Source organism: Solanum pennellii, chromosome 6 (genome assembly GCF_001406875.1).
Source record: "Solanum pennellii chromosome 6, SPENNV200".
Taxonomy (NCBI): domain Eukaryota; kingdom Viridiplantae; phylum Streptophyta; class Magnoliopsida; order Solanales; family Solanaceae; genus Solanum; species Solanum pennellii.
Genome location: NC_028642.1, coordinates 47,435,578 through 47,461,899, shown reverse-complemented (window position 1 = coordinate 47,461,899; position 26,322 = coordinate 47,435,578). Strand labels below are relative to the sequence as shown.

At 28.3% G+C, this 26,322-nt stretch overlaps 3 protein-coding genes across 5 annotated transcripts; 2 read left to right on the top strand and 1 right to left on the bottom strand.

Moving 5' to 3' along the window:
- Window positions 1-988: 988 nt before the first annotated feature.
- LOC107021661 (hybrid signal transduction histidine kinase K-like) lies at window positions 989-3,008 on the bottom strand. The gene is made up of 2 exons (XM_015222361.2): window positions 2,168-3,008; window positions 989-1,328 (listed from the first exon to the last, which is right to left on the bottom strand). Exons 1-2 carry the CDS (start codon window positions 2,899-2,901, stop codon window positions 1,244-1,246), a joined length of 819 nt encoding a protein of 272 aa, XP_015077847.1. The 5' UTR covers window positions 2,902-3,008; the 3' UTR covers window positions 989-1,243.
- Window positions 3,009-8,654: 5,646 nt separating this feature from the next.
- Window positions 8,655-13,814, top strand: LOC107022766 (2-oxoisovalerate dehydrogenase subunit alpha 1, mitochondrial-like). Its single transcript, XM_015223359.2, has 9 exons — window positions 8,655-8,865; window positions 11,389-11,529; window positions 11,700-11,882; window positions 12,196-12,353; window positions 12,455-12,554; window positions 12,692-12,803; window positions 12,887-13,026; window positions 13,206-13,391; window positions 13,486-13,814. Exons 1-9 carry the CDS (start codon window positions 8,716-8,718, stop codon window positions 13,651-13,653), a joined length of 1,338 nt encoding a protein of 445 aa, XP_015078845.1. The 5' UTR covers window positions 8,655-8,715; the 3' UTR covers window positions 13,654-13,814.
- Window positions 13,815-21,847: 8,033 nt separating this feature from the next.
- LOC107021536 (2-oxoisovalerate dehydrogenase subunit alpha 1, mitochondrial-like) lies at window positions 21,848-26,119 on the top strand. Of its 3 annotated transcripts, none has more exons than XM_015222217.2 (9): window positions 21,848-22,158; window positions 24,213-24,350; window positions 24,436-24,618; window positions 24,701-24,858; window positions 24,949-25,048; window positions 25,128-25,239; window positions 25,314-25,453; window positions 25,525-25,710; window positions 25,789-26,119. In XM_015222217.2, exons 1-9 carry the CDS (start codon window positions 21,973-21,975, stop codon window positions 25,828-25,830), a joined length of 1,245 nt encoding a protein of 414 aa, XP_015077703.1. In that variant the 5' UTR covers window positions 21,848-21,972; the 3' UTR covers window positions 25,831-26,119. The 3 variants fall into 3 exon arrangements, with proteins under 3 accessions (XP_015077703.1, XP_015077702.1, XP_015077704.1); XM_015222216.2 differs by having other exon boundaries at window positions 21,852-22,158; window positions 25,782-26,116; XM_015222218.2 differs by lacking the exon at window positions 21,848-22,158 and having other exon boundaries at window positions 24,219-24,360; window positions 25,782-26,116.
- The last annotated feature ends 203 nt before the right edge of the window (window positions 26,120-26,322 follow it).

The following is a 26,322-nucleotide window of genomic DNA, read 5'->3' as shown; positions in this document are numbered from 1 at the left end:
TCTAAGACAAAAAAAAGGCACAAAATTATTAACGTACATAATAGAGAAAAATCGTAATCAAAGGTTAAATTAATTTGTTTAATAATAAGCTATATCTAAACTAATTACTCTTAATTTTAGATTTGATTGCATCGAAAGGCCCCAAAATTTGTATATTTCTACTCATTCAAGTCATTACAAGACAAGCCAGTCATTACGAAGAAAAGTCGATAAGTGGTAAGAGATCGAGGCCTCATTTGTTTTCATTAAGATTAAAAGGTCTGAATCAGAATACACATCTGAATATTAAGTTTTGTAGTAAGATTTGGGTGTTTTGATCTGAATACCCATCTGAATATTAAGATGTGGTCTCCAAAACTGAACACTAAATATAATACTGTTTGTTTTCAATGTCTGATTGTGGAAGTGACATTATATTAATAAAATATTATAAAATTTTCATTTCAACAAAATAAATCACTTTTAATATAAAAAGAAGTTTTAAAAGTTTTGATAATCATGATTTGGAGTACTAATTTTATATTCAAAAATCTTGATAAACAACAATACACCAAAAATATTATTGCAACCAGTATTTTTGACACACATTAATACAATAAAATTATTAATATAAAAAAAACTACTTGAAAGGATTTATGAAAACTTACCAATCGGAAAAAGATGGTGTTTGATTAAAAAAAATGAGAAAGAAAGTTTTTAGTTATGAGTAAAAGGCATGCCCAAAGCAGATAAAATTATGATTTATTATTTGATAATTTATTAAATGAGGCTGAAGATTGTTAAGAGTCTCCTACATATTTGATTCGTTTAAACCTCTTCAGATATATAAAGAGGTTTTTTTAAAAATAAAACAATTAAACATAATGGGTTGAATTTGAATGATTCAGATTCAAATCTAAAAACTAAACATACTTAATGAGGTGAATTTAAATAATTAAGATTTAGATCTCCATTAAATGCAAACAAATGAGGAATAATTCAAAGAATGTCTTTTTCAAATTTCTTTACGTCCAATGTAATAGTAAATATTGCCAATCTATATTGATCTCAAACTTCAACTAAGTATTGCTCTAAATAACAAATAAATGCTTTGCCAAATCAAGAAACAAAAAGGAAATAAAAGACTATATTATAGCTATATATAGTCTAACACAAAACTATACATACACATATATCATTATTAGTATATGTTTTACAAGACTAAAAATATATAGATAGATAGATAGATAGATAATTTCTATCATCACCAATCTAAATCAGTCATCACTTTGTTTTTTTCTGATAAGCATAAACTTGACCAACAACTGCTTAATAACCCTTCCCTTTTCCTGCATTACATGAAGAAGAAAAAAATTCTCAATAAATATTTATGGGTGTTTCTTAATTTAATTAAACTCTTCTCTTTTTCCTTTTCTCAGTGGGTGGGTGGATGGTTTGATGTTTCAATAATGTCATATATATATATATAAGTAAGTAAAAACAAAATTATGCTAAAAAATAAGATTGTCTAAAGTAATTGTCTATCTTAACAAACATACTTTTTTTTTTAAGTCTGGTTTTTAAAAGAATGTCACATTTCTATAAAGTAATTGCTTGTTATTCTTTCTTTTTTTAAATTTTTTTATTGTGACAAATCAAATACTAACGTATAGATTGAGACAGAAGAAGTACTTTTCTTTCATGTAATCTGCCAAATTCGCAAAGCTTCTAACGATGATAAGAGGAAATTGTGTAACAGAATTGACTTAGATCCAAAATAAAAATTCAATTCTCTGTTGTATCTCTACTGTTTTGTATGCAAACAGGATTTTTTGTTGAATATTGAGTATAAGATTGCCCCACTCTTAATTAAAGATTTTAAATTTGAATATCGAAAAACTCATAAAGAGTACTTCCCTTGTAGGACACTATACATGGCAAAAATCTGAATTAGTTCGATCAGAAAATTTCGAGTAATGGATACTAATCATAGGCTATATGTAGCAGAACTAGTACTAAAAATCAAGCATCAGATCTAGGACTTTGGATGGTGTCCTAACTTTTTTGTGTAGATCTTATATTTATATTAAAATTTTCATCATTAGAAATCTTTAAACATCAAATCTTGAATGCGCATCAAAATTAATTCATCATCGTTGAAAAATAAAGAAATGAAGATATGTACTACCTGTTGTTATTGTTTCTGCTACTTGTACTGCTGCCTCTGCTGCTATTTCTGCCACTGCTTCCAGTACTATTGCTGCTACTTGAACCAGAAAATCTCTTCTTCCACCAATCTTTTTCCAAATTCTTCGAAGACGAATTTTCACATTCTTCAGGTTTTGGAGAAACTCTAGTTGTATTTACTGATGAATTCTTGTTTTTCGTCTTCTTTGATCTCAAAGAAACAGGGGTAACCATTTTGATAAATACCCCTCCATTTTCAACACTCTTGCTTCTCATCATCATCTTCGCTTTCCTAATTTGTTCATTCTTCTTAATATTCACTCTGTTCTGTATCATAGCTTGATTTTTCTCACTATTACTATTAATTAGACATTCTTCTTGAGATTCAAAAGATTCCGTCTGCTCGACAAGATCCTTTAAAGAAAGCTCAAAACAAGATTCAGGCATGTTCTTGACCATTTCCATAAGTTCCCATTGCCCTCTAGCTATAGCTTGAGTTTTAGAATTCGGCGAAAGAGATCGATAATTTATTGGGCTTCTTGATGGACTATTTTGCCATAAGGCTGGTGATGAAGCACCAGATTCGTCATGATCTTCAATTTTTTGATCTTTAGATTGAATGTTTCCATGTTTTTGTGACACATGGAAATCAAAATTGTGAGGTTCCCAATTAGTGTCATTTAAGGTTGTGACAGGATTATGAAAATTGGGTATTTGTTTTCTTGGATCAAACATGATTGATTAATGTTAAGAGTAGGAAATGGAAATGAGTTTATGAAGAGAGTAATATTTAATTTAGGTGTGAGGAATTTCTTCATCAATTTTGTATGGTCCATTTGTCACTTTCTTTTTAATGACAACAAAGTATTTATTAGTATGTGCCTGCATCTTTTTGTTTGTTACTAGCTCCGTCCCATTTTACGTGGCAATATTTGATCGGGTATGGAGTTTAAGAAATAAATGAAGACTTTAAAATGTTTATCAAATTGCCCTTTAAAAATAGACTTATTTTTCTCTCTCTCCTCATAAATGTATTTGAGTACTATTTTTAAAAGTGAAACTTTCACATATAGCCATTTAAAAATAATTAATTAGTCTCCATAACTATAGTTTGATAATTACAATTTGTAGCTACATGTTATTTGGAGGAGAGAGGCGAGCGAGACTGGGAGAGAGAGGGGAAAGAGTGGAGAAAGGTGAATTGTATATGTATATTGGTTACATAATTGTATATTATACATATGTAATTGTATATATGACAAGAGAGATTGGGAAAGGGAGGAGAGAGGCGAGCGAAACTGGGAGAGAGAGGAGAGAGGTGAGCGAGATCGAGAGAGGGAGGAGATAGGCGAGCGAGAGAGGGCAGAGAGTGGGAGAGAGGTGAATTGTATATGTATATAATTGTATATTATACATATACATTTGTATAAATGGCAAGCGAGATTGAGAGAGATAGGAGAGAGGCGAGCGAGATTGAGAGAGGAAGGAGAGAGGCGAGCGAGAGAGGGCATATAGTGGGAGAGAGGTGAATTGTATATGTATATAGGTTAAAAAATTGTATGTTATACATATTTATTTGTATATCTTGGCGAATTATACATATACAAACATGACTAATTATACAAACTCGAAGTCAGCCCACGTAATAATATATAGTGTTAGTCGTGAGTGGTAATTATAACAAACTATAGCTATGATGAGTAATTAAATAATATAAGTTTACTTATCCGCGTAATTTTCCCTTTTTAAAATTAAGTGGGACCAACAAGGGTAAATTTTTTTTTATACATTTAAATACTTACCATATAAAGAAATGTATTATTCTTTTCGGGACTAACCAAAAAGGAAATGGTGCCACATAAAATGAGACGGAGAGAGTACTAGTTTTCTCCGTCTCATATTAAATGAACATCTTGTTAAAAATATTTATCACATAATTAATGAATATTTTATTTAAAATCGGGATAGAATTAAATTAATCTTTTTCCATTTTAACTCCATAAAATAAGACTTTTGGAAGTCTAAACAGATTTCGAAGAACTGAGAATTTCTTTTTTCGAAAAGTAATGTAATATGAACAAAGTGTAAAATAATAAAACTAATCAAGTTATTAGTAATTTCTTAATTGTTAAGTAAAATAAAAAGTGTCCATCTAATATTAAATACAGGGTAGGTCTTTGCTTTTTAAAATTATTTTGAAACAAAAAGAAGGAAAAGAGAGGAGAGAAAAAGAGGTGTGGAAAATTAGTATTCTAAAAAGGAAAAGTTGCCAAACGTAATTAAAGTGTAAACCGAAAGAATAATCTACTACAATAATATGAACCACAAAATGCTCTGAATACAAGTATTAATTTCTGTATCAATCTTTCTGACAAAATGACAATAATGTCCCTTTTATATATGACTTAAAGACTTTTATAGATTGATTTAATAATTGAGTCTAAATTTAGAATTATTTAAAATGAGTGAAAATTAAAAGTATGATTCTTCCTAATTTTATTTTGAATCTAACTATGCATTTTTTGATTTAAAAAGTTAATTCAAACAAGCTCTTAAAATTTACTATATCTACTTAGCGTCATCTAAATTTTTCAAAAAGCACTCTTAGTCTTCGTAATTTTTTTTTACAATCTTTAGTTGTTAAATTATATATAGTAAGTTTCGTCAAATCTTCTCACATACACATGACAATATCAAAAACTACTACAGCAAATAAAATTAAATAAAAAATAAGTTGTAAAAATTGCACTTTCAAATGTGAATTTTTTTTTAAAAAAAATAAAATACACATTTATTGTTGAATTTAATAACTTGAATATCTAATGGAGATACTGATGTTCAATTTGACAAATTTAATACATCATTTTTGTAATTTTTAGAATGTATGTGGACTAAATTGTCGAAATACCACGAGAGATAAAATCATAAATGAAGAAATTTAGTCTAAGGTAGGAATGTCCTCGATGTGGATAAGATTAAGATGATTAGGATCAATATAAAAAAAAAATCACAAATTTATACTTTAGTAAAAAACGGTGAAAGGATAACTGTGTTAGGCCTAGGGAGAGGAAGATGTATGCCTAAAAAATCTGGGAGAGAGGTGATAAGGCAGGACGAAACAACTTCAACTCACCGAAAACATGTCCCTTAACATAAAGATATGGTTGTCGAGTATCAAAGCAAAGGGTTAGTAGATTCTCAAGCGTTTTTCCTTTTGATCTTAGAGAATAAATTTAATTTTTATATTTCCTTTTTAAAATTTTTTAGTATTATATGTTAATCTCTTCCGTTTCGTTTATTTTTATTATTTAGTTGCTATTACTATTTTTGTTTCATCTCTTTTTTAGATTAAAACTTATAAGAAACAATCTCTTTATCCGATGTGATTTATTTATTTTCTTAATCTTGAATGTGTTATTATTGTATTTGAACAAATACCGCTCGGGGATGTACTAAAAGAAACATTTCGAACCTTCTCCAAACACAAATCATTGTTTTTCTCGTTTTTTTAAATCTTTCTCAAAATAAAAAGTATCACGTAAATTAAAATGAATTATTTTTTTTAAAAAATGTCATATATTCTAGAAACTCGACACTTTGTTAGTGGTGTACAAAATCTATTGCTCCATCTATTTGTTAATGATGAACATCAAAGTAGTTGGCGGTAGGACCTCTTTTTGTCCTGAATTTCCTCGTTTTTGTCCATAATATGTGGAAATAATTACTCTCCTTTTTTCTGTGGCATTGAAACAATCACTTTGTCCTTTTTGAGATAATTCACAATTTTCCCTCGTCTATATCCGCAATTTTAGAGATACAATTTGATTATACTAAGGTATTAATATTTCTAAATTTTTTTATTAATAACTTTTTATTCTTTTTCGACCTACGTGGAACTATCTTGTGGGCTCAATATTGATTGACTTTTTTTCAAGCTAGTATCACATAGGTCAAAGGGATAGAAAATTACTTATAAAATAAGTTAATGGGATAATAGGACCTTAGTATGGTATAAGTATGTCTCTAAAAATTCGAGCATTGATTGAGGGGTACTTATGCATTTTCCTGTCTTTTTTCATAGACCTCAAATGCACGCCTTATCTTTTTTTCAAAAAAATAATAATACACTTATTAACGGACGTACGATTTCAAAATTTATAAATTTTATATACTATAATTAATTTTATAATAAAATATTATAAAATAATTGTATAATATGCGTTACCCTTTTAGTCTTTAAACTATATTTTTCTTGTATTAATCTTTTAATTTTTAATATATTTCTTATAGTTAAATGTCATGACTCATCATGAGATATTTATTACAATAAAAAGAGTCTTTTGTCTTTCTAAAAGATTCTGCTTCAATCAAGTATGTATTCTTTATATAAAAGTCCATACAACAAAAATGAACAAACATAGCTTATATGTAGTGTGTTCTTTATGAAAAATGTTTTCCATATATGATTTTAGGATTTTTTTAAAAAAAATGAATTCGTAAGAGAACAAATGTAACTTTCTTTAATTTATTTTGGTATGGAAACATAATATATTATCGTAAAAGCATTTTTAAATAATCAACAAATATGGGAGGTTGGAGTACCGAGTGAAGGGGATGGAATGAGGTGAATTATAATTACGATACGTATAGAAAGACGGAGAAAATATAATTAATGTGAAATATTATTTATGAATTATTTAATTTTACTACTTCAATTAGTCTTTACTTTAAACTTATTTTTTTCAAATTTAAGATCTGAACATAAATATTTTTAGAATACCTAACACACGTCACGTTTAAAAATACATTTAATATTATTACCAATAACTAGTGTCTCAAATACTATATGTTTCTTTTAAGAACTATAATTGATTGCTTGCAATTATTTCTTTTCTTATTAAAATGATTTGAATTTTTTTGCGGCTTTGCTACGTCAAGAAGTATGTGGCAGACATAATAAGGAGATCAAATAAGGTTTGCACCCAAATATTTTTAAATAGGTGAGAATTATATAATGTTAGTTCTTTTATTTTAATTTCAATTAATTTCTTTTAATTTATTTAACTTAATTAAAAAAATAATCGGTTCTCATATGATTATGGACATGATATTAACAGCATTCGCAAAATTGTCACCATATGAATAAACTATCTGGTGGGAGGAGAAAAACAAATGCAAAATATATACGAGATATCATATTTGGACATTACTATTTAATTTGTATCTATCTGTTTTAAGAAAATTTGGATAATTCATTGTTAAAAAGAAAGGGAAATTTACATAAATATACTATAATAAAAAAAATATTTACCATTTATAGTAATAATATTTTTTTTTCACTTGACCACTTTATAAATAATACATATTACAAATTTTTTTTATTATTCACATATAATACAAGTTTTAATGATGGATAATACATTTATTACACATTTTAATATTATATTGAATATATAATTCACTTTTAATACACATTTATTACAATATTGCTATAAATGGTAATAAACAAAAAGTGTCGCTAAAATCAGTAATTATTTTTTAAAATGTATTAATTTATGTAATTTTTCTAAAAAGAAGATGAAATTGGGCTTTGCCATCTTGATAAGGAATTGGGTCAGCCTACATAGAAGTTGCATAATTAATCAATTAATTGAGATTGGGCTCATTAACTAAGTGAACCCAGTGATTCCAAGCCCAACTTTGAAACCTACTCATAAATTGGGCCAAAATCAAGGGCCAAGATTGATAAATCGATGCCAAATTGACGTATTGTGCATCAATCGATTTTGATTTTTAAAAAGCGACGGATAAGATCTGTAGATAGTCTCGAGATCCTTTTTATTGACTTTTTTAAATAACTGCAATAATTGATATTAGTGTTATATTGCAAATTTGCAATTGACATCCCATTTTAGATTTTAGAAATGATTTGATAAATAAATAAATAATATTAAAACAATAAAATAAATAAAAAAATTCTTTTTACTATAATAAACGAGTAAAATAAACCTGCTGAGTACATGACATGAATGATAATTGATAACCCATACGCCTCGTTATCCCAAATATTTTTTCAACACATGTTTTCTGCTTTCAAATAAAAGCAAATTATTGTTTCAAAAAGGGTCCAGAAGTTACAGATTTCATGTTGGGTGGAATATATATTGGAATTTTCGGATCCCTATAAACAAGTAAATCATATACATATATAAACTGAATTAATATTTTATAAAATAAATATCAAATAAATTTAATATTTTATTATAATAATTACAGCCGAGGCAAAGTGACATCATTCCTAATATATACGATGACCTAGTTAAAATAATAAAATTGAATAATATTTTTATGTATTTATGCTTTAAACTGTTGTTTTTTTTAAATTTCATTTCAAATCAAAATATATTCGAATATATTAAAATATGAAGGATATATTAATATTTAAATGCAACATAAACTTGTACATATACACTTGGGGCTTAACCCCTTGCAATTTTCTCCTCTCAAGCTTGAAGCTTCTTCTTCAAAAGAATTGTCTCAATAATACTAATGAAGATGTTGTTTTCAAAATCAAGAAGCTTAACTCATTCTCTACAATATTACACCAGAAAGTATGCAGTCATTTCCATACAGCAGAGATGTTTTGAGTCCATTAAAGCTGGAGAGCTGCAACTTGATAACTATAATGAAGATGATCAGGTAAGATCTCACACGTAATTTTATTTCTTAATTAAGTCTATCATGTAAGTGTTATGTTGAATCATGACTTTCATTCGGACTATCTTACTCTTCTTGTGGGCCCTGCCATAGGCAGATATTACCTGACAATCCCCCTTTCTAACACCTGTTTCATACAACATGTAGCCATTTGAAATCCAATCTATGATCTTGAATCTAATACTCTCACTTATCAGATAATTGCTTAGCATTATGCCAAAAGACATCTTAATTAACTCTATCACACAGGCTCGATTGTTCGATAATGACTGGCCACACTGTTATGATTGAAATAATTAGGAGTCATTCGACCATGTGTAGAAGACAAACAAGAAATATATCATAATACACAAAAATTTAGTGTGGTTCAATGAATCGATTTACATTCACAATGAGGATGAACAATCTAGTATATAGAGAGAAATAACCTCAACAAATTCACTCGGAAAACAAGAAGGTTCATACAACTGATAACATATCACTTGTGTCCCACAAATTCTCTCCCTCACCGTAATTCCCAAAGCCCCTAGGACTACATTGTGAATGCTAATTAAGTTTGAAGGACCAAACCTCTTTTTATAGAATCCTAAATATTTTCCTACTAGAAAAGGACTAGCCACTACTAATTTTTTTTTCTAAGAGGAAAACCTATTTATGATAAGAAAGCCATGACAATTGACCCAACACACACCAACCCTCTCGTCAGTGTTGCCGAGACATGATATTGACACACCTAATAACCAAATACTCCAACTTGTTTTCATTGTATCTTGTGAATATCCAATACTAATAATGTGGCATAAATTTTAGAGTTGCGCGTCTAGATGATCAATTTGTTAGTTGAAGTATTTAATTAACACAATAAAAACAAATTAAAATGCTTAAATATCCATATTCAAAATCAAAATATTTATTTATAAATTTTAAATCAAATCCAAATGTTTATTTATAGATTATGCCAAAAATATCTACCACACATTTATATTTGGATTCTCTTAAAAGAGTTATAGTGACATGACAAGTTACCACCAAATATTAAAATTACTTTTGATATGTTGTAATTACATATTTAACCCACAATTTTCATGTTTAAAGAATTTATTTCTTTTCAAAATTGTATGTGATTATAAATATGCTATAATATGAAAGCCAAAAATAACCAATTCCAATTAGTTTTGGAATTATTAATATTATTTTATAGCATATAAAATGAAACTAACAGGAGGGACTTAGGTGCACTTGATAACATCAATGGCTACATAAAGTATTAAGCAAATAATTTATAGTATTGATATTACATGTCTTCACACAAATCTTTAAGATAAATTTAAAATATTAAAAAAATTGTGATGATTAAGTAGAAATTATTGTACAAGAGTGTAAGCTACATTCTTTACTGTTTTCCTTAACATTAAATAATGGATTATGACAAGGCAAAACTATTATTCAGTGATGTGATTTGCTACATGACACAAATTTACTCGTTTATTTAATTCCACAAACGAAGTATTTTGTCTCTTTCAATTATGTAGTGAATTATTTGTGTGGTTTTGACGCCTAACTATATTTCGCATTTCAATTTCACGTATTATTTATGGTGACTTTTAAAAATAATTGTATCAAATTATTATTATTATATAACTTTAAGAAAAAAATATTTATTTATTTTATTTATTCGTAGTAGTAATTGTTTTGGAAGATTACAAACACTTTAAAATATTAATATTTAATGAAAAGAGATTGTATCTTAAGACAAAAGTGAGGGAAAAATAATTTAAAAAAATTTTAATTACTATTTTTAAGAGACGGATAAAAGAGAAACTCGGCAAAAAATTTTAAACAGGCTATCCCTAACTTGTCATTTGACATCGATTCATCAAGTTTTACATAATCATCTTTTATATCTTTTGAAAATTTTCTAATATCTTATATTATCTTTATTTTATTTTTAGTATTCGTCATTTTTATGTAAAAAGTACTCTTAAATTATATAACTCCTAAATAAATTCAAAAATATTTCTGTACTTTTCAACAAAAAGTGTTTAGCATCACCAAGCTTGTTTGCCGAAGTTTCCAATTTGCTTATTTAAAAAAAATAAATAAAAAAAATCCCAAGTGCATGCTTTTGGACATTAAATATTATTTTGGCTAATCATTTCCAGAAATGCTTTTATCAATATTAAAACTAATTTTTGCTAGGACAAGTTTCAAAATATTTTTGAAAAAGAAAAATTAGATTTTCAGCTTTTGAAAATGAATTTATGCTACTATTCAAAAAAGCTTATTTATTCCTTAAAACAACACCTTAATTTTCTAAACTAAGCACTTTTTATAGAAAAAACCTTTTTACTTCCTCAAAATTACTTGGCTAAAAGTATTCTCAACACATTAATACTTACACTATCGATCATTGAGGACTAATACTTAAAGCTCAGATAGTGGTCCCCATTTTCGCATAACTATTTTTAATCAGCTAACTCAAACGAACTCTTACTATTGAATCAGCAAACCTTGAATTTCCCTGGAGGAAGGATTCCAATCACAACTCGAATGAAGTTCATCTCAGAGTCATTTGAAAAAAGGCTACCTTGCTATCGAGTCCTTGATGATGATGGCGATCTAATTCCAGGCAGTATATTTGAGCAGGTATACGACTCAACATATTTAATTTTTCGTCAATTCAAATTTGTTATATTCGAACTATTCTTAGAACTCTAAACTATCAAATACAATGTAACACTTGTTCAAGTAGATGGTGGAACGATTAATAATCTGTAAAATTGTCAATATTAACATTGTAGATCGAATTATGTTAGGTGAAGAAAGGACTAGCAGTAAATATGTATTCAACTATGGTAGCTCTTCAAATAATGGACACAATTTTTTATGAAGCACAAAGGCAGGGGAGGTTATCTTTCTACTTAACAAGTACTGGAGAAGAAGCTATTAACATAGCTTCTGCTGCTGCACTCACTTCAGATGACATTGTGTTGCCTCAGGTACTTTGTGAATTTTTGTCTTCCTAATTCTAATCGATACGAGTTCTTGTGAAAGATCAGCCTTACTTGAGAGTAGTTTATATTCAGAACAAGAACATCTTAGTTCTGTTTGCTGGTCCCATGACTTATTTCATCTCGATGTTTAATTTAAAAAATATTATGTTCACATACTCGTTTTCATAAAGTGGCAAATAATCAGTATGGTGCTGATTTTGACTCTTTTGTCAAACAGTTTAGTCCTTTCAATCAAAAATATCATTCAATGGCGCGGAACATATAAAAAGATTGAAATTTCTGGCTATGTGTATTGCAGTATAGGGAACCAGGAGTTCTTCTATGGCGCGGTTTCACTCTTGAAGAATTTGCAGACCAATTATTCGGAAATAAAAATGATTATGGAAAAGGCAGGCAAATGCCTATACATTATGGTTCTAATAAGCTCAATTACTTCACTGTTTCCTCTCCTCTCGCGTATGATTTTTTCAAATCCTTTTCCCTAATTTTCCAAGTATCACATTTAGAATCTCGCGCGATTCACAGCTGCAAATTTCATTTTTTTTGGTTGGTTTCAGCACACAGCTTCCACAGGCTGCTGGTGTGGCATACTCTCTGAAAATGGATAAAAAGGAAGCTTGTGTTGTGGTTTATTTTGGTGATGGTAGCACTAGTGAGGTGATAAAATCACACACATTTTAATTTCTCATATGGTCACTTAACAAATACGATATGAGATATCTAACGCTATTATTACCACGAGTTTCTTCATTAGATGGAATTAATGAATCCTTTTAACTTCTTTCAATTTGCAGGGTGATTTCCATGCTGGTTTAAATTTCGCAGCAGTAATGGAATCCCCTGTCATTTTTCTTTGCCGCAACAATGGATGGGCCATTAGCACTCCTGTAACAGAACAATTTCGAAGTAAATACTAAACTTGTTAATTCAATTTATGTCTTTACAACAACGCAAAATATTGAAATATCTCGTATTCATTTCAATTTCAGGTGATGGAATTGCTATTAAGGGGCAAGCATATGGAATCAGAAGCATTCGCGTTGATGGCAATGATGCTCTAGCAGTTTACAGTGCTATTCGTGCTGCACGTCAAATGGCAATAAAGGAACAAAGACCAATATTAGTTGAGGTGAAATTTAACTCCTCTGTTACTACCTCTTGTTCATATTTTACCTGTCGTCTTAAAACCCTGTAAGACGACATGTATTTAGTAGTTGTATTTGTCTAAACTACCTACTTATTCGAGCAGCAAGGGTGAAAATGAACAAAAAAGGTTTTAACTTAGAATTACTTCATAACACTCTACAGGCCATGACATATAGAGTAAGTCACCATTCAACATCTGATGATTCAACAAAGTATCGTTGTGTAAAGGAAATAGAGCAATGGAGAACAGAAAAAAACCCCATAACCAGATTTAGAAAATGGATTCAGAGAAATGACTGGTGGGATGATCAAAATGAAACTGAACTCCGCGGAAACATCAGAAAACAGGTTAAAGATTCAACCAACATCGCGTTATTTTGTACTAAAACTGCCAAAAAAAATTTTAATATGATTGTTTTTGTCCTGTTTTTTGATATCTTAGGTAGTGGAAGCAATCCAAACTGCAGAGAAAGTGGAGAAACCTCCATTGAAAGACTTATTTGGTGATGTTTATGATAAAATTCCATCAAATTTGCAAGAACAAGAGAGGTTTATTAGAGATAGTATTAGAAGATACCCAAAAGAGTATCCTTTTGATGTGCCTGTATAGGCTATTTGCCCCTGCTTTTCGCTAGACATAGAAATTTTGTGTGACTCTCTGCTATACCATATTGGGATGGGGTTGAGTGCATGATTTATCAAGTATATGCAATATAATTTTTGTTGTATTCGACTCAATCGTTTGAATAAAATAGATATATATTGGGCCGAGTTTAATTGCAATTCAATTAAGAGAACAAGATAACTATTTGAGTTTTTCCTCATTCTTCTTCATTTCCAGCTAATTTAGTAACTAATCTCTACTTTGGACCTAAATAAATTAGAGTTGAAAGAAAATGAATAATAATGTATAAACAATTTTTTAGGACCGATCCAACAATATTACTTTTGACTCGTCCCCATCAGAATACAACAGTTCAACAACGTGTACAACTCAAGCATCTCCAAATTAGTTGAAGAGTCCAAAACTTCAAAAAGAACACCTTCATTCAACATATAAATACTCTCTTTTGTATAGTGAATATAGTTGAAGACTTAAAATATGTTTTTATGTCTCCTCTCGTTTTGACTACTTATAAAAATAAAGAGATAAAATAATAGGTGAAATTAGCGGTAAAGATCAAAGAAATAGTGGTTACAAGAGTTGCATCAAGGTAATGATCACATTCTTATCAACTTATACCCACTAACATAAGGATTTAATAATTTTATTTTTTAATATTAAAATACATAAACACCCACATATGTTTACACCACTAGTAAACTATTTTGCTATTGGCAGTATTACCAAAGAAGTAGGGTTGGGATTAATAGTATAACCAACTGCCTTACACCTAAGATAGGACGACTCTTATTTATTGTTAGTTTGTTACACTCTGATTTAAAGAAGTTTGGAGGGATTTCTAATTGATGTTACAATTTTGAAAATAAAGTGAGAGTAATTAAATTTTCATCTTTCAAGTCACCATCTTCTTTAAGAAAAAATCCTTTTTGCGTCAAAAAATTTGGTCAAAATTCGGTCCAAATAATATTATATTTATGTTATTTTATTTTTTTCAAATATTTTTATCCTTTTAGCTTTAATATCATTTAACTAAAAATAAAAGAATTAGATTATTTTAAAATTTAAATGAACTTTTTAAAATTCTGGCAAAATTCTAGCCAAATTTTTTGTTTTTTGGCCAAAATTTGGCCAGAATGATATTGTACCTATGTTATTTTACCTTTTCAAATATTTTTATCCTTTTAACTTTAATACAATTTAATTAAAATGAATAAAAAAGATGAGTTTATTTTAGAATAAAAAAATATCATAAACTTTTTAAATTTTTGGCCAAATTCTAGCAAAAATTTTTAGCCATTTAGCAAATTCTTTGGCCAGAATTCGGCCAGAATGATATTGTACCTGTGTTATTTTACATTTTTAGACATTTTTATCCTTTTAACTTTAATATCATTTAATTAAAAATGAAAAAAAAATCAGTTTATTTTAAAATAAGAAAATATCATTTAAAATTCTCGCCAAATTCTGACCAAATTATCTGGTCATTTAGCAAATCCTTTTGGCTAGAATTCGACCAAAATGATATTGTACCTATGTTATTTTACCTTTTAAAATATTTTTATCCTCTTAACTTTAATACTATTTAATTAAAATGAATAAAAAGATCAATTTATATTAAAGTAAAAAAAAGTATCATAAGCCTTTTAAATTTTTGGCCAGATTTTCTGGATTTAGCAAATCCTTTAGACCAGAGTTCGGCTATAATGATATTATACCTATGTTATTTTATTTTTTTAAATATTTTTATCCTTTAAACTTTAATATCATTTAATTAAAAATAAAAAAAAATAATTTATTTTAAATTAAAAAAATATCATTAACTTTTTAAATTTCTGGCCAAGCCAAATTGTCTGACCATTTATCAAATCTCTTTAGCCAGAATTATTGTACCTATGTTATTTTTCCTTTTTAAACATTTTTATCCTTTTAACTTTAACATCATTAATTAAAAAAAAGATCACTCTTTTTAAAATAAAAAAAATTATAAACTTGAAATTTTATTTTCAAGATAAATCATTTGAATGCTACCAAACGACGAAAATAGTCTATTTGAATAGGGCACATGCATCACACATAAGGAAGACGCGAAAGACTTACAATGAATTTATCTGTTTTGGCCTACTTTGGCCTTAAAAATTCTGGCCAAATTTTCTGGCCAAATTTGATGGCCATTTAGCAAATCCTTTTGGCCAGAATTCGCTAGATTGATATTGTACCTATGTAATTTTACCTTTTTAATTATTTTTCCTTTTAACTTTAGTACTATTCAATTACAAATGAAAAAAGTCAGTTTATTTTAAAATAAGAAAGTATCATAAACTTTTTAAATTTATAATCAAATTTTGGCTAAATTTTCTGACCATTTAGCAAATCCTTTTGGCCGGAATTTGGCCAGAATGATATTGTACATATGTTATTTTACCTTTTTAAACATTTTTATCCTTTTAACTTTAATACCATTTAATTAAAAAAAAAAGATTAGTTCATTTTAAATTAAAAAAATATCATTAACTTTTAAAATTTCTGACCAAATTTTCTGAAATATTTAGCAAATTCCTTTGGCGAAAAAATTTGATTAATAAGAAATTCTTTAAATTAAGGGCAAGGTGCTAGGTATTTCTGAAATCTAGCACGATTCCCTTATTGAACTAACATCAATTTTAAATTATAATTTTGGATATATAAATTCGGGTCGCCTACCTTATAATGCTTTTATCCCACCTTTTTAATTAGAAAAATAAGTTTTCTCATTCTTAAGAAGTTTGTTATCCCCGAGAAAATATTTTCAAATTTTTTTGGCCAATCAAATATGAGAAAATCAAGAAAATATTTTCCTCCAAATTAAATCACTCTCAAAAATCCTAGTACATAGGACAATTTTCATGGTTGAAACATCTTCTAATTTTACAGAAGGTAGCTTCTCACTGATTGTGGAGTATTTTTTTTTCTTCTAATTTTATAGGTATTTATATATTAGGAAAAGAATGAAATGTGTGTATTTATTTGACCCTTGCATGGGTAAATATTTGAAAAAGAAAAGATAGAGGAATCAAAACTTTCTTGCAGGTTAGATTAATGTCAGATTGCAAGGGATAATAATGACATTTTTCAGGTGATAATATATTTTGTCATTAAATCGATACTCAAAAGTCAAAATCATTTATTATCGATAACTAATAATGTGAAAGTCACTATTTTAATAATTTAACATCTCTAAATTAATAAATCGAATAAATCAATCCATTGTCCACCCAATAATATCTCCTAACCTAACAAAAATCTGAGTGAAAAGTTATGTCGGATAAGAGACAACCTTTTCCACTGAACCATTCTTATTATTTTCTCAGTTTTAAAATAAGTTGGTATTTTTAATTTAGGCACATCCCATAAAATTACTTTATTTTTTAAAAGTAAAATTTACTTATCCTTAATAAAATCTTGAAAAATTATTAGGGTAGATAAAATAAAAAAAATATCAATAATATCCACTTAATTGTATGATAAATCACTTTTTTTTAAAAAAAAAAACACAGCTTTTTATTTGAAAAAAAAATGAGGGAACATAAATTTTCCGTATTACTCGTAATAAATGTTTCCGATAAGGTGGTTGTGGGTTTGGCCAACTTAATTTCCATACTTTTCTATCTTTATTTTTTCTATTCATTTTATTTATCTACTAATCTTCAGTATTTCCCAAAAATTGATAAATGAAGTGCATGTTTTATTGTATATCCATATTATAGTCTTTACTCTTACTCTTACTTCATTTGTCTTAATTTCTATACTTTTCTATCTTTATCTTTTACTTATTCATAATTATCATAATATAATTTTAAGGATTAATAAATAAAGTACATATTTTATCGGGCAACTTTCACATATAGCAAATATAAAATTCATATTTGTATGTTATAACAAAGTTTGCATAATTACGCTCCATAGCAAACATATATATGTATAACTCGCTATACATATATAATTGAAGCGAATTGTATAAAACGAGAAAGAGAAAGATATTTGGACAGAGAATTGTATAAAATGAAGTATATAAAACGAATTGTACAATTATAAGTGTATATGACGATTATATACAATTTGAATTTGTATAAAACGAGAAAGGGAAAAGGTAAAAGAGACTTGGGCAGGGAATATACAATGAATCGAATTGTATAAAACGAGAAAGAGAGAAATCATATACAATTTGAATTTGTATAAAACAAGAAAAAGAGAAAGACAAAAGAGACTTGGGCAGGAATGTACTTTTATTGTATAATTATAAGTGTATAAGACAGAGATATATGTATTGGCATGTGTATATACAATTTTCTCTCGTTTTATACAATTAGAAACACAATTTATACAATTCTATTGTATAAAGCGAGAAAGGCGAGTGAAGGAAGCGAGAAAGGCGAGCTAAGGAAGCGAGCGAGCGAGAGAGAGTGGCGAATGAGAATATGAGGGAGAGAGGGATGACAAACAGTTTGCTATGGAACACAAATAAATCAAACGATAGCTACTATATTTATTTTATATTATTAATTTGTCATTATATACAATTATTCCTATTTTATTATATATCAAGATTACAGGGAAAATTAATATTATCCATATTATAGGGGAAAAACTTACTCCATTTGTCTTAAATCAGTTATCATTCTTTTACTTTATGCACCTTAATAAAAATACCACGGAAAAGGGCCTAAAATACCTTTGAAGTATCAGAAATGGTACAAAATTACCCTCCATCCACCTATTGGCTCCAAAATACCCTTCTCATCCACCTATTGACTCCAAAATATCCTTCTCATCCACCTTTGAGTTCAAAATTAACCACTTATTTAACGATTTTAAATTTAAACTATTTAAATATTCTTTTATATACACGCTCAATTATTTGTTATAATTTAACTTATTAATATAATTTATTAACAAATCTACTATCCACCCATTACTAATCAAACCACCCCCAATTAATAAATCCGCTCCATTATTAATGCACAACAAGAAAACTACTACAAAGGAGTGTTTCTAAAAATTTGAGGTGAAAATGTCTATAGAATTACATTATCAATACACTCAAATCCTCAATAAAAATTATAATTCAATTGTCTAAATAAAAATTAGCGATAAGCTTAAAATTCTGACTATGTTCATCTTAATTATTTATTCGCCTCAATTATGTGATGTTACTTAATAGATAACTTTTTTAAAAAAGAATATATTAAAATTTTTATGTTTAAAACAAATAATAAATATGTATAAAATTACATTTAAAAGTGCATGAATTAATTTGAGAGGTGCTACTTCTTTACCTTTAATCATAAATTTCAAATTCAAGCTTGAAATAAAATCCTATTGAAAGTGTCCTCCTAAATAAGCGACTCAATCTAAATCTAATTGGGGCTTCAATTCGAACTCAATAATTTTGAATGTCATTTTTATGAATCGGTAATTTCGTCGTGATTTAGTAGTGGTTAGGGTGATTTTGATATTTATTAATTGGATGGGGCTTAATTAGTAATGGGTGGGTAGTGAGTTGGTTTATAAATAATATTTATAAATTAAATTATATCCAATAGTTGAGTGCCAAGTATTTTAAAAAATATTTAAATAGTTTAAATTTGAAATCGTTAAATAAGTGGTCAATTTTGAACCCAAAGGTGGATAACAAGGGTATTTTGGAGCCAATAGGTGGGTGAAAAGGGTTTTAGGAGCCAATAGATGGATGAAGGATAGTTTTGTACTATTTTCAATACTTCGAGGTTATTTTAGGCTTTTTTTCATAAATACTAAATTAATTATAGTAAGAGATTTTTTAAACTAGTTTAACCTTGTTGCTATTTTAATTTTTTAAATTGAACAAGTAAAATTAAGATCAAATTTCTAATATCTTCTATCTCATTAATGAAAAGGCCCCGACTTATTTTTTAAAATTTGAGTTCGACCGCAAACTTCTCTTTTCAGGTTTTTGGAGTAAGGGAAGGTAAATTCCTTGTCAACTGTCATCTATTGATTTTTGAGTCAAACTATAAATGTATGATATTTTTATTTTCTTCACATAATTTAAAGATATTTTTGACCTTTTTCCCTAATATCAAACCTTATCTAGCCTTTGTAAATCATAATAAAGTAAATACCTAAAATTTCCTTAAAGGTGAGTTAGGTTAGTAAATTCGAACACTGATATTTGTTTTGTAGCTATAGTAGGCAAGACCTAGCAAAAAGGGAATGGAAAATTTAAAAGCCAGCAAAGTGAGATTGACTTGTAATGGGAAGAGATATAAATGAGCCCATGTTACGTTTTAGATCCAAGTAGTTAATAGTGTTGAAAATTCTACTACAACTGCAGGGAAAATTAATATTTCTTTCGTTTCATTTTATATGGTAATATTTAATCGCATACGGAGTTTAAAAAATAAATAATGACTTTGAAATGTTTATCAAATTGTCTTTCAAAAGTAGATTCACTTTATCGAGTTCGTAACCTGAATGGTGAAAAATATTAACAAAAATTTTAAAACGGTATATGGAATTTTTGAAAAATCAAAACGCTGCACTGGCAGTGATTAATTAAAAATTAAAAAAAATAAAAAAATAAAGTAAATTGCTGTATTGGCAGCGATTTACTTAAAAATTAAAAAGAAAAAGAAATAATCCGTAAATCGCTTTTAATTCAAAATTTATAAAAAAATTAACGTAAAATCGCTGCCTTTGCAGTGATTTATTAAAAAAAAAAATTGATTTACAAAACTGCTGCCTTGGCAGCGAGTTGTTGTGAATTTTTTTTTTTAAAAAAGCAAATTGTACAAATCACTCCGGCGGACAAATTGCTACTTTATAAGCGATTTTGTCGTTTTGGTTAAAAAAAAATTCATATACCGTTTGGAATTTTTGTTAACATTTTTCACCCTTTAGGCTACGGACTTTACTTTTATCTCTCCTCATAAATGTATTAGAGTACTATTTTTAAAATTAAGTAGGACCAACTAGGGTAAAAAAGAAATTATACATTTAAATACTTACCATATAAAAAAATGCGACACTTTTTATGAGAGTGACCAAAAAAAAATGTCACATAAAATGAGACGAAAAAAGTACAACTAATTAAAAAGAAAGAAAACATAAAATAAAGATTACATGTTACAACTGCCTTAGTAAAGGCATATAAACATACCCCCATCTCCTATTAATTATCATACTTTCCATTTTAGAATCAAACTATATTAACTTTAAATAACATTTTACGATATATTTTTCATCATATTTATATACATGAAATTATAATGTATAGTATTTTTCATATAGTTTTTAAATATTTAAATTTTTTGTTTAAAATATCAATTTTTCCCTATCCATAAGCATTGAGGTCAGTAAATCAATCGATGTGTCAAGTCAAAATGATAAACTCACTGTGTCAATTGTTATTTTCTTAATATGTATGTCAAATAAAAAATGGACAAATAAATAAAGACAAAAAAATATTTATTTGTTAAGTAACACTTTGCACTTAATATGAAATTTTCTGCACGAATATAACTTTAATCAGATTAATGTCGATATAGAATATCATGAAGAAAAAAAAAACGTCAAAGGACAGTTGAGGTCCAATGTATTGAAGAATGACAAATTTACATTATTTTCAATGTATTTGGATATTTCTGTGAATTTTCCATAATTTTGAAAGTAAGTAGACCTAGATGAGTGATTCTAAATTAATTTTATATGCTTTCATTTTTTTTTATTCGTTGTTTGAAGTGCATATTAAAGTTCCAATTAGATTTGAATCGCGCACTGCAAAATTCATTTGGGAATGACGCTTTCAATATATTTTTCTTCATGTTTAGGTTTCAAACTTGAGACTTCTGATTAAGGGTGAATCACTCTCACCAGTGCACCATAATGCATGTTGGTTGCTTTCTCTTAATTTGATCGAGTCAGAAATTCAATAAAGTAAAAGAAACTTCTGGATTAAAGATTTTAAACTCAACAGGTGTATAATAATACAATAATATCTTTGAAATTTTATAATTTTAATTATATTATGTTAAAATTAAAGAATTAAAAATTACGTAAAATAATATTCTCTTGAAACTGACGAAAAAGTAAAGTAAGCCACGGAATTAACTGGTGAGTATTGTTTTATCTTAGCAAGCATGCGTTTTTTCTTGTGATATGAAGCATGCGTTTATCTCGTGATATCACGTTTATTCTTCCTTCTATATAATAAGTACCTACACATTACATACTTCAACTTAAGCTCAACCACTAGGACTTAAACCATATAGTATATATCCAAAAGTTTCAATGGCAACTTGGTTTTTAAGAAGGTTAAATAATCACGGTGTCATGCAAAAGCTATCTATGGCTTTTTCCGGCAAGTCTACCACCGCTATCGCACGGAGATATTTTGTGTCGATGGAAGTTGGACAGAAATCGGATCCATACAGTTGTGATGATGATTATAGTGAAAATATCGATCATCAAAATCAGGCATGTTTGAACTCTCTCTTCTCCTTTTTCGTTCAACCGTAATTTTATAATTACTATAGTCAATTCCTCAAATGGTCACTGAACTTATAGAAATATTCCATTAAAGTTATTTTTCAAATTATGCACATATTTTCGATAAGGTGAAAAAGTAATGAAATTTTTACAAGAGGGTTGTACATATTGTAAGGATATTAAAAAGTGTTAAAAGAATATTTGTAAAGGACAAAATAGATAAGTAATATAAAACGAAAAAATCATATAAATTAAAATAAAAAAATATTTAATTACTTAAAAATTTTCATCTATTTCAATTTGCATGAACATTGTTCAAACCATTAGTAATTTACATACATTTTTACTTTAGGAATGACTTCAAATTACATACTATTTTTGTTTGAAGTGATTCGATGACATGCCAAAGATTGTGTTTCTACCTTTCAAAAGCAAGTCACAAGGGATAAAAAAGAAAAAAAGGAACCAAACAGTACATGCAAAATGAATGATATACTTTATTTAATATGAATATTTTATTATAATATTTATATTAATTGATATACTTTTGCTATGAGTCGATGAATAAATAATTAATGTTGGATAAGTTAAAAGTGTAAATTTATATTTGAAATGGTGGGGATAAAAGTTTTCTTTTTTTTTCTTCATAACTTTAATGTAGTTAAATATGACTTATTCATTTATTATATTTAATAAAATAATTTAGAGTCACATAAATATTTGAAAGGAAAAAGCAATTTGATCGAAGAATTTAACCCGGATGATAAAATAATATATTTTATACTATGTTATTTTATCTTTTTAATTATAATAATCTTTTAATTAAAAAAATAATTTATTTAAATTAAAAAAATATTATAAACTTTTTAGATTTATACCAAATATTGCCAAAATTTTGTGTTGTCAAATGGCTTCACGTAAAGTTAGTATTAATGAGGCACCCAACGCCTCCATAACAATAAGCCGCTACATTTATTCCTTCACACGTCATAACAAAGAACGACCAACTTAATTAAAACAACCACAAAATCCCCCACCCCTTTCAAAAAGAACAATCACATTAATTACGACCACTTACCTAAATTTTACAAATTTTATCTTATTTTTTAATTTTTTTTTAATTTATACACAGGAAATATGAATTAATGTATTAGAAAATCTTGTGTTCTTTTATTTAAATAATAAATCATTTAACACAAAGAGATTCTCTCACATGTCAAACTTTTTTTCACCTCTAACCTTAAGAATTGAGAGTCGTTAAAATAGGTTTGGTCCAAGCCAACCCAACCTAGCCCACTATTAAGGCAAATAGTATTAAAATGTATAATTTACATAAATTCATATTGTTAACTAATTATTTTATTTTTTCACTCTTTTTAAAATTACAAAAATCTCTTTTAGAATTTATGAATTTTGGATATAATATTGGACTTCCGAATATATCAGTAGACATCCAGATACATAGCCAAGGGATGTATCATAGAGGAGATAGGACATCCGAATACATAGGGGATAAATGTATATGATAGAGGAGGAATGTATCAGAGACGGACATGAGATTTGGATACATAGGGAAGGTATGTATCCGAGAGGTAATAAAATGTGGATACATAGGGGAGGGATGTATCCGAGAGGGATAGAAATGTATCAATGAGAGGGAAGTGAGGTATCCGAGAGAGAATTTTTGAAATCTTTTATATAATAGAAAATTTTAGAGATTATAATAAAATAAGATATATGCATTACATCCTAATTACCAAGTATATAAATTGCATTCATGAAAACAATTTCATTTAAACATTCTGACGATGGAAAAATACATTAATAGAGTTAGCAAACATTGAAGGTAGATTGAATTATTCGTGAGATATTAAAGATACAAATAAGGTTAAATTAATCAAACGACTCTTTTTATTACTAATATTTTCTTAAAACAAATACTTAGGGAGATTGTTTATATATATATATATATAAGGTTAAAATCTTGTTCTATAGAGTATAATTTAGTTGTTATATGATAATTTGATTGAACATGAATGCAGGATTTGGATTTTCCAGGTGGAAAAATCCCATTGACATCACAAATGAAGTTTATTTCAGAAGCATCTGAAAAGAGATTACCGTGCTATCGAGTTCTAAATGACGATGGATCTCTAATTTCTAACTCCATACATGATCAGGTATGTATCGGTACGTATCATAATTGTGGTATATATGTATTTCAAATTCAAATTTCCGCGATTTGACACTGTTTTATTAAATTAGTTAGGGGAAGAAGTAGCTGTGAACATGTATAGTGCCATGGTTACTTTGAAGACAATGGACACTTACCTTTATGAAGCACAAAGGCAAGGGAGGATTTCATTTTATATGACCACTTTTGGTGAAGAAGCTATCAACATTGCTTCTGCTGCTGCTTTATCTCCACATGACTTTGTATTACCTCAAGTAAACGATCATCGACCTTATTAATCATGTATATAGTTTGATTTTATACTGTCAGTACATAAACTTGAAACTTATATTGCAGTATCGAGAGGCAGGGGTGTTACTATGGCGTGGCTTCACGGTGCAGGAATGCACAAATCAATGTTTTGGGAATAAGGATGATAAAGGGAAAGGGAGGCAAATGCCAGTACATTATGGTTCTAATAAACATAATGTTATTACCATATCTTCACCTTTGGCGTAAGATATTAAATTTTTGTTAGTAGAAATCGCGATACTAATGTGGTAGGTACTACTTATAATTACTCTGTTTTTCCCCTGTACATTCAGCACTCAGATATCTCAGGCTGCTGGTGTGGCTTATTCTTTGAAGATGGATAAAACTGGTGCCTGTGCTGTTGCTTATACAGGGGAAGGTGCAACTAGTGAGGTAATTAGTTAATAAATGATCACTTTGAAATAATTAACGTTGTAATTTCACAAATTACTGTTGGTAAAATGGTGGGCAGGGAGATTTTCATGCTGGATTGAACTTTGCAGCTGTTTTGGAAGCTCCTGTTATCTTCCTATGCCGGAATAACGGATGGGCCATAAGCACTCCTGTACACGAACAATTTCGAAGTAATTTCACATTCATTTCATATGAGAGTTTTAGTGTGACACATTGATGTGATTCATCTATATTGTTGTGTCAGGTGATGGCATTGTGTCAAAGGGTTTAGGTTATGGAATAAGAAGTATTCGCGTAGATGGGAATGATGTTATTGCAGTTTATAATGCTGTTCGTGCAGCTCGTACTATGGCAATTAGTGAGGAAAGACCAATACTAGTTGAGGTGAAAGTTTATTGACATTTTGAAATGCAAAGGTAACAAATTTGTACTTATATTTGGTGAAAAAATGTCAGGCAATGACGTATCGAGTCGGACACCATTCGACTTCTGATGATTCCACAAAGTATCGTGCAACAAATGAAATAGAATACTGGAAAACAGCCAGATGCCCCATTACCATATTCAGAAAACATATTCACAGAAATGGTTGGTGGAGTGACGATCAAGAATCTGAACTCTACAGACATGTCAAGAATCAGGTGTGGATCACAAAATTAGCCCCCCATTAAATTATCAATCAAAAGTTGTGAAATTGAAATGAATATTTCAGGTATTAGAGGCAATTAAAAGAGCAGAAGGAATGGAGAAGCCTGCATTGACAGAATTGTTTAGTGATGTGTATGAAAAAATGACACCTAATCTCCAAGAACAAGAGAGATGTATTAGAGATGCAATACACAAATATCCTAAAGACTATCCTACTGATTTTCATGTATAATGTCACTTATTTTGAAACGAAAAAAGTATCGTATCTTTTGTCTAGTTGCAACTGTTTCTTTTCGAATTCGATAGCGCATTGTACTTACTGTGGTTTTCTGTTCACGTCTATTCTTCCAGAGCATTTATCAAATTATCAACACACAATGGTGGTGCCATCATTCTCTATAATGATATTCTTTGCCTCTCCATTTATTTATTTATACTAAAAACAACAAGACTTCTTATACTAAAACAGCAAGACTTCTAATTTGTGTTAGGGATCTGATAATATTTCTCCTTTTCTTTTTATTGATTTTCCTATAATATTAATTACGAAACAACTTCTTTTTAGAAAAACAGAATATTCCTAGTATAATATTAGTGTTACAGTT

Coding starts and splice junctions, on each gene's coding strand:
- LOC107021661 (XM_015222361.2), bottom strand. CDS start 2,901: ATGTTTGATCCAAGAAAACAAATACCCAATTTTCATAATCCTGTCACA. Junction 1,329..2,167: donor AGCAGAAACAATAACAACAG/GTAGTACATATC, acceptor CATGTAATGCAG/GAAAAGGGAAGGGTTATTAA.
- LOC107022766 (XM_015223359.2), top strand. CDS start 8,716: ATGAAGATGTTGTTTTCAAAATCAAGAAGCTTAACTCATTCTCTACAA. Junction 12,354..12,454: donor ACTGTTTCCTCTCCTCTCGC/GTATGATTTTTT, acceptor GGTTGGTTTCAG/CACACAGCTTCCACAGGCTG. Junction 12,804..12,886: donor TGTAACAGAACAATTTCGAA/GTAAATACTAAA, acceptor TTTCAATTTCAG/GTGATGGAATTGCTATTAAG.
- LOC107021536 (XM_015222216.2), top strand. CDS start 21,973: ATGGCAACTTGGTTTTTAAGAAGGTTAAATAATCACGGTGTCATGCAA. Junction 24,351..24,435: donor CTAACTCCATACATGATCAG/GTATGTATCGGT, acceptor TTATTAAATTAG/TTAGGGGAAGAAGTAGCTGT. Junction 24,859..24,948: donor ACCATATCTTCACCTTTGGC/GTAAGATATTAA, acceptor CTGTACATTCAG/CACTCAGATATCTCAGGCTG.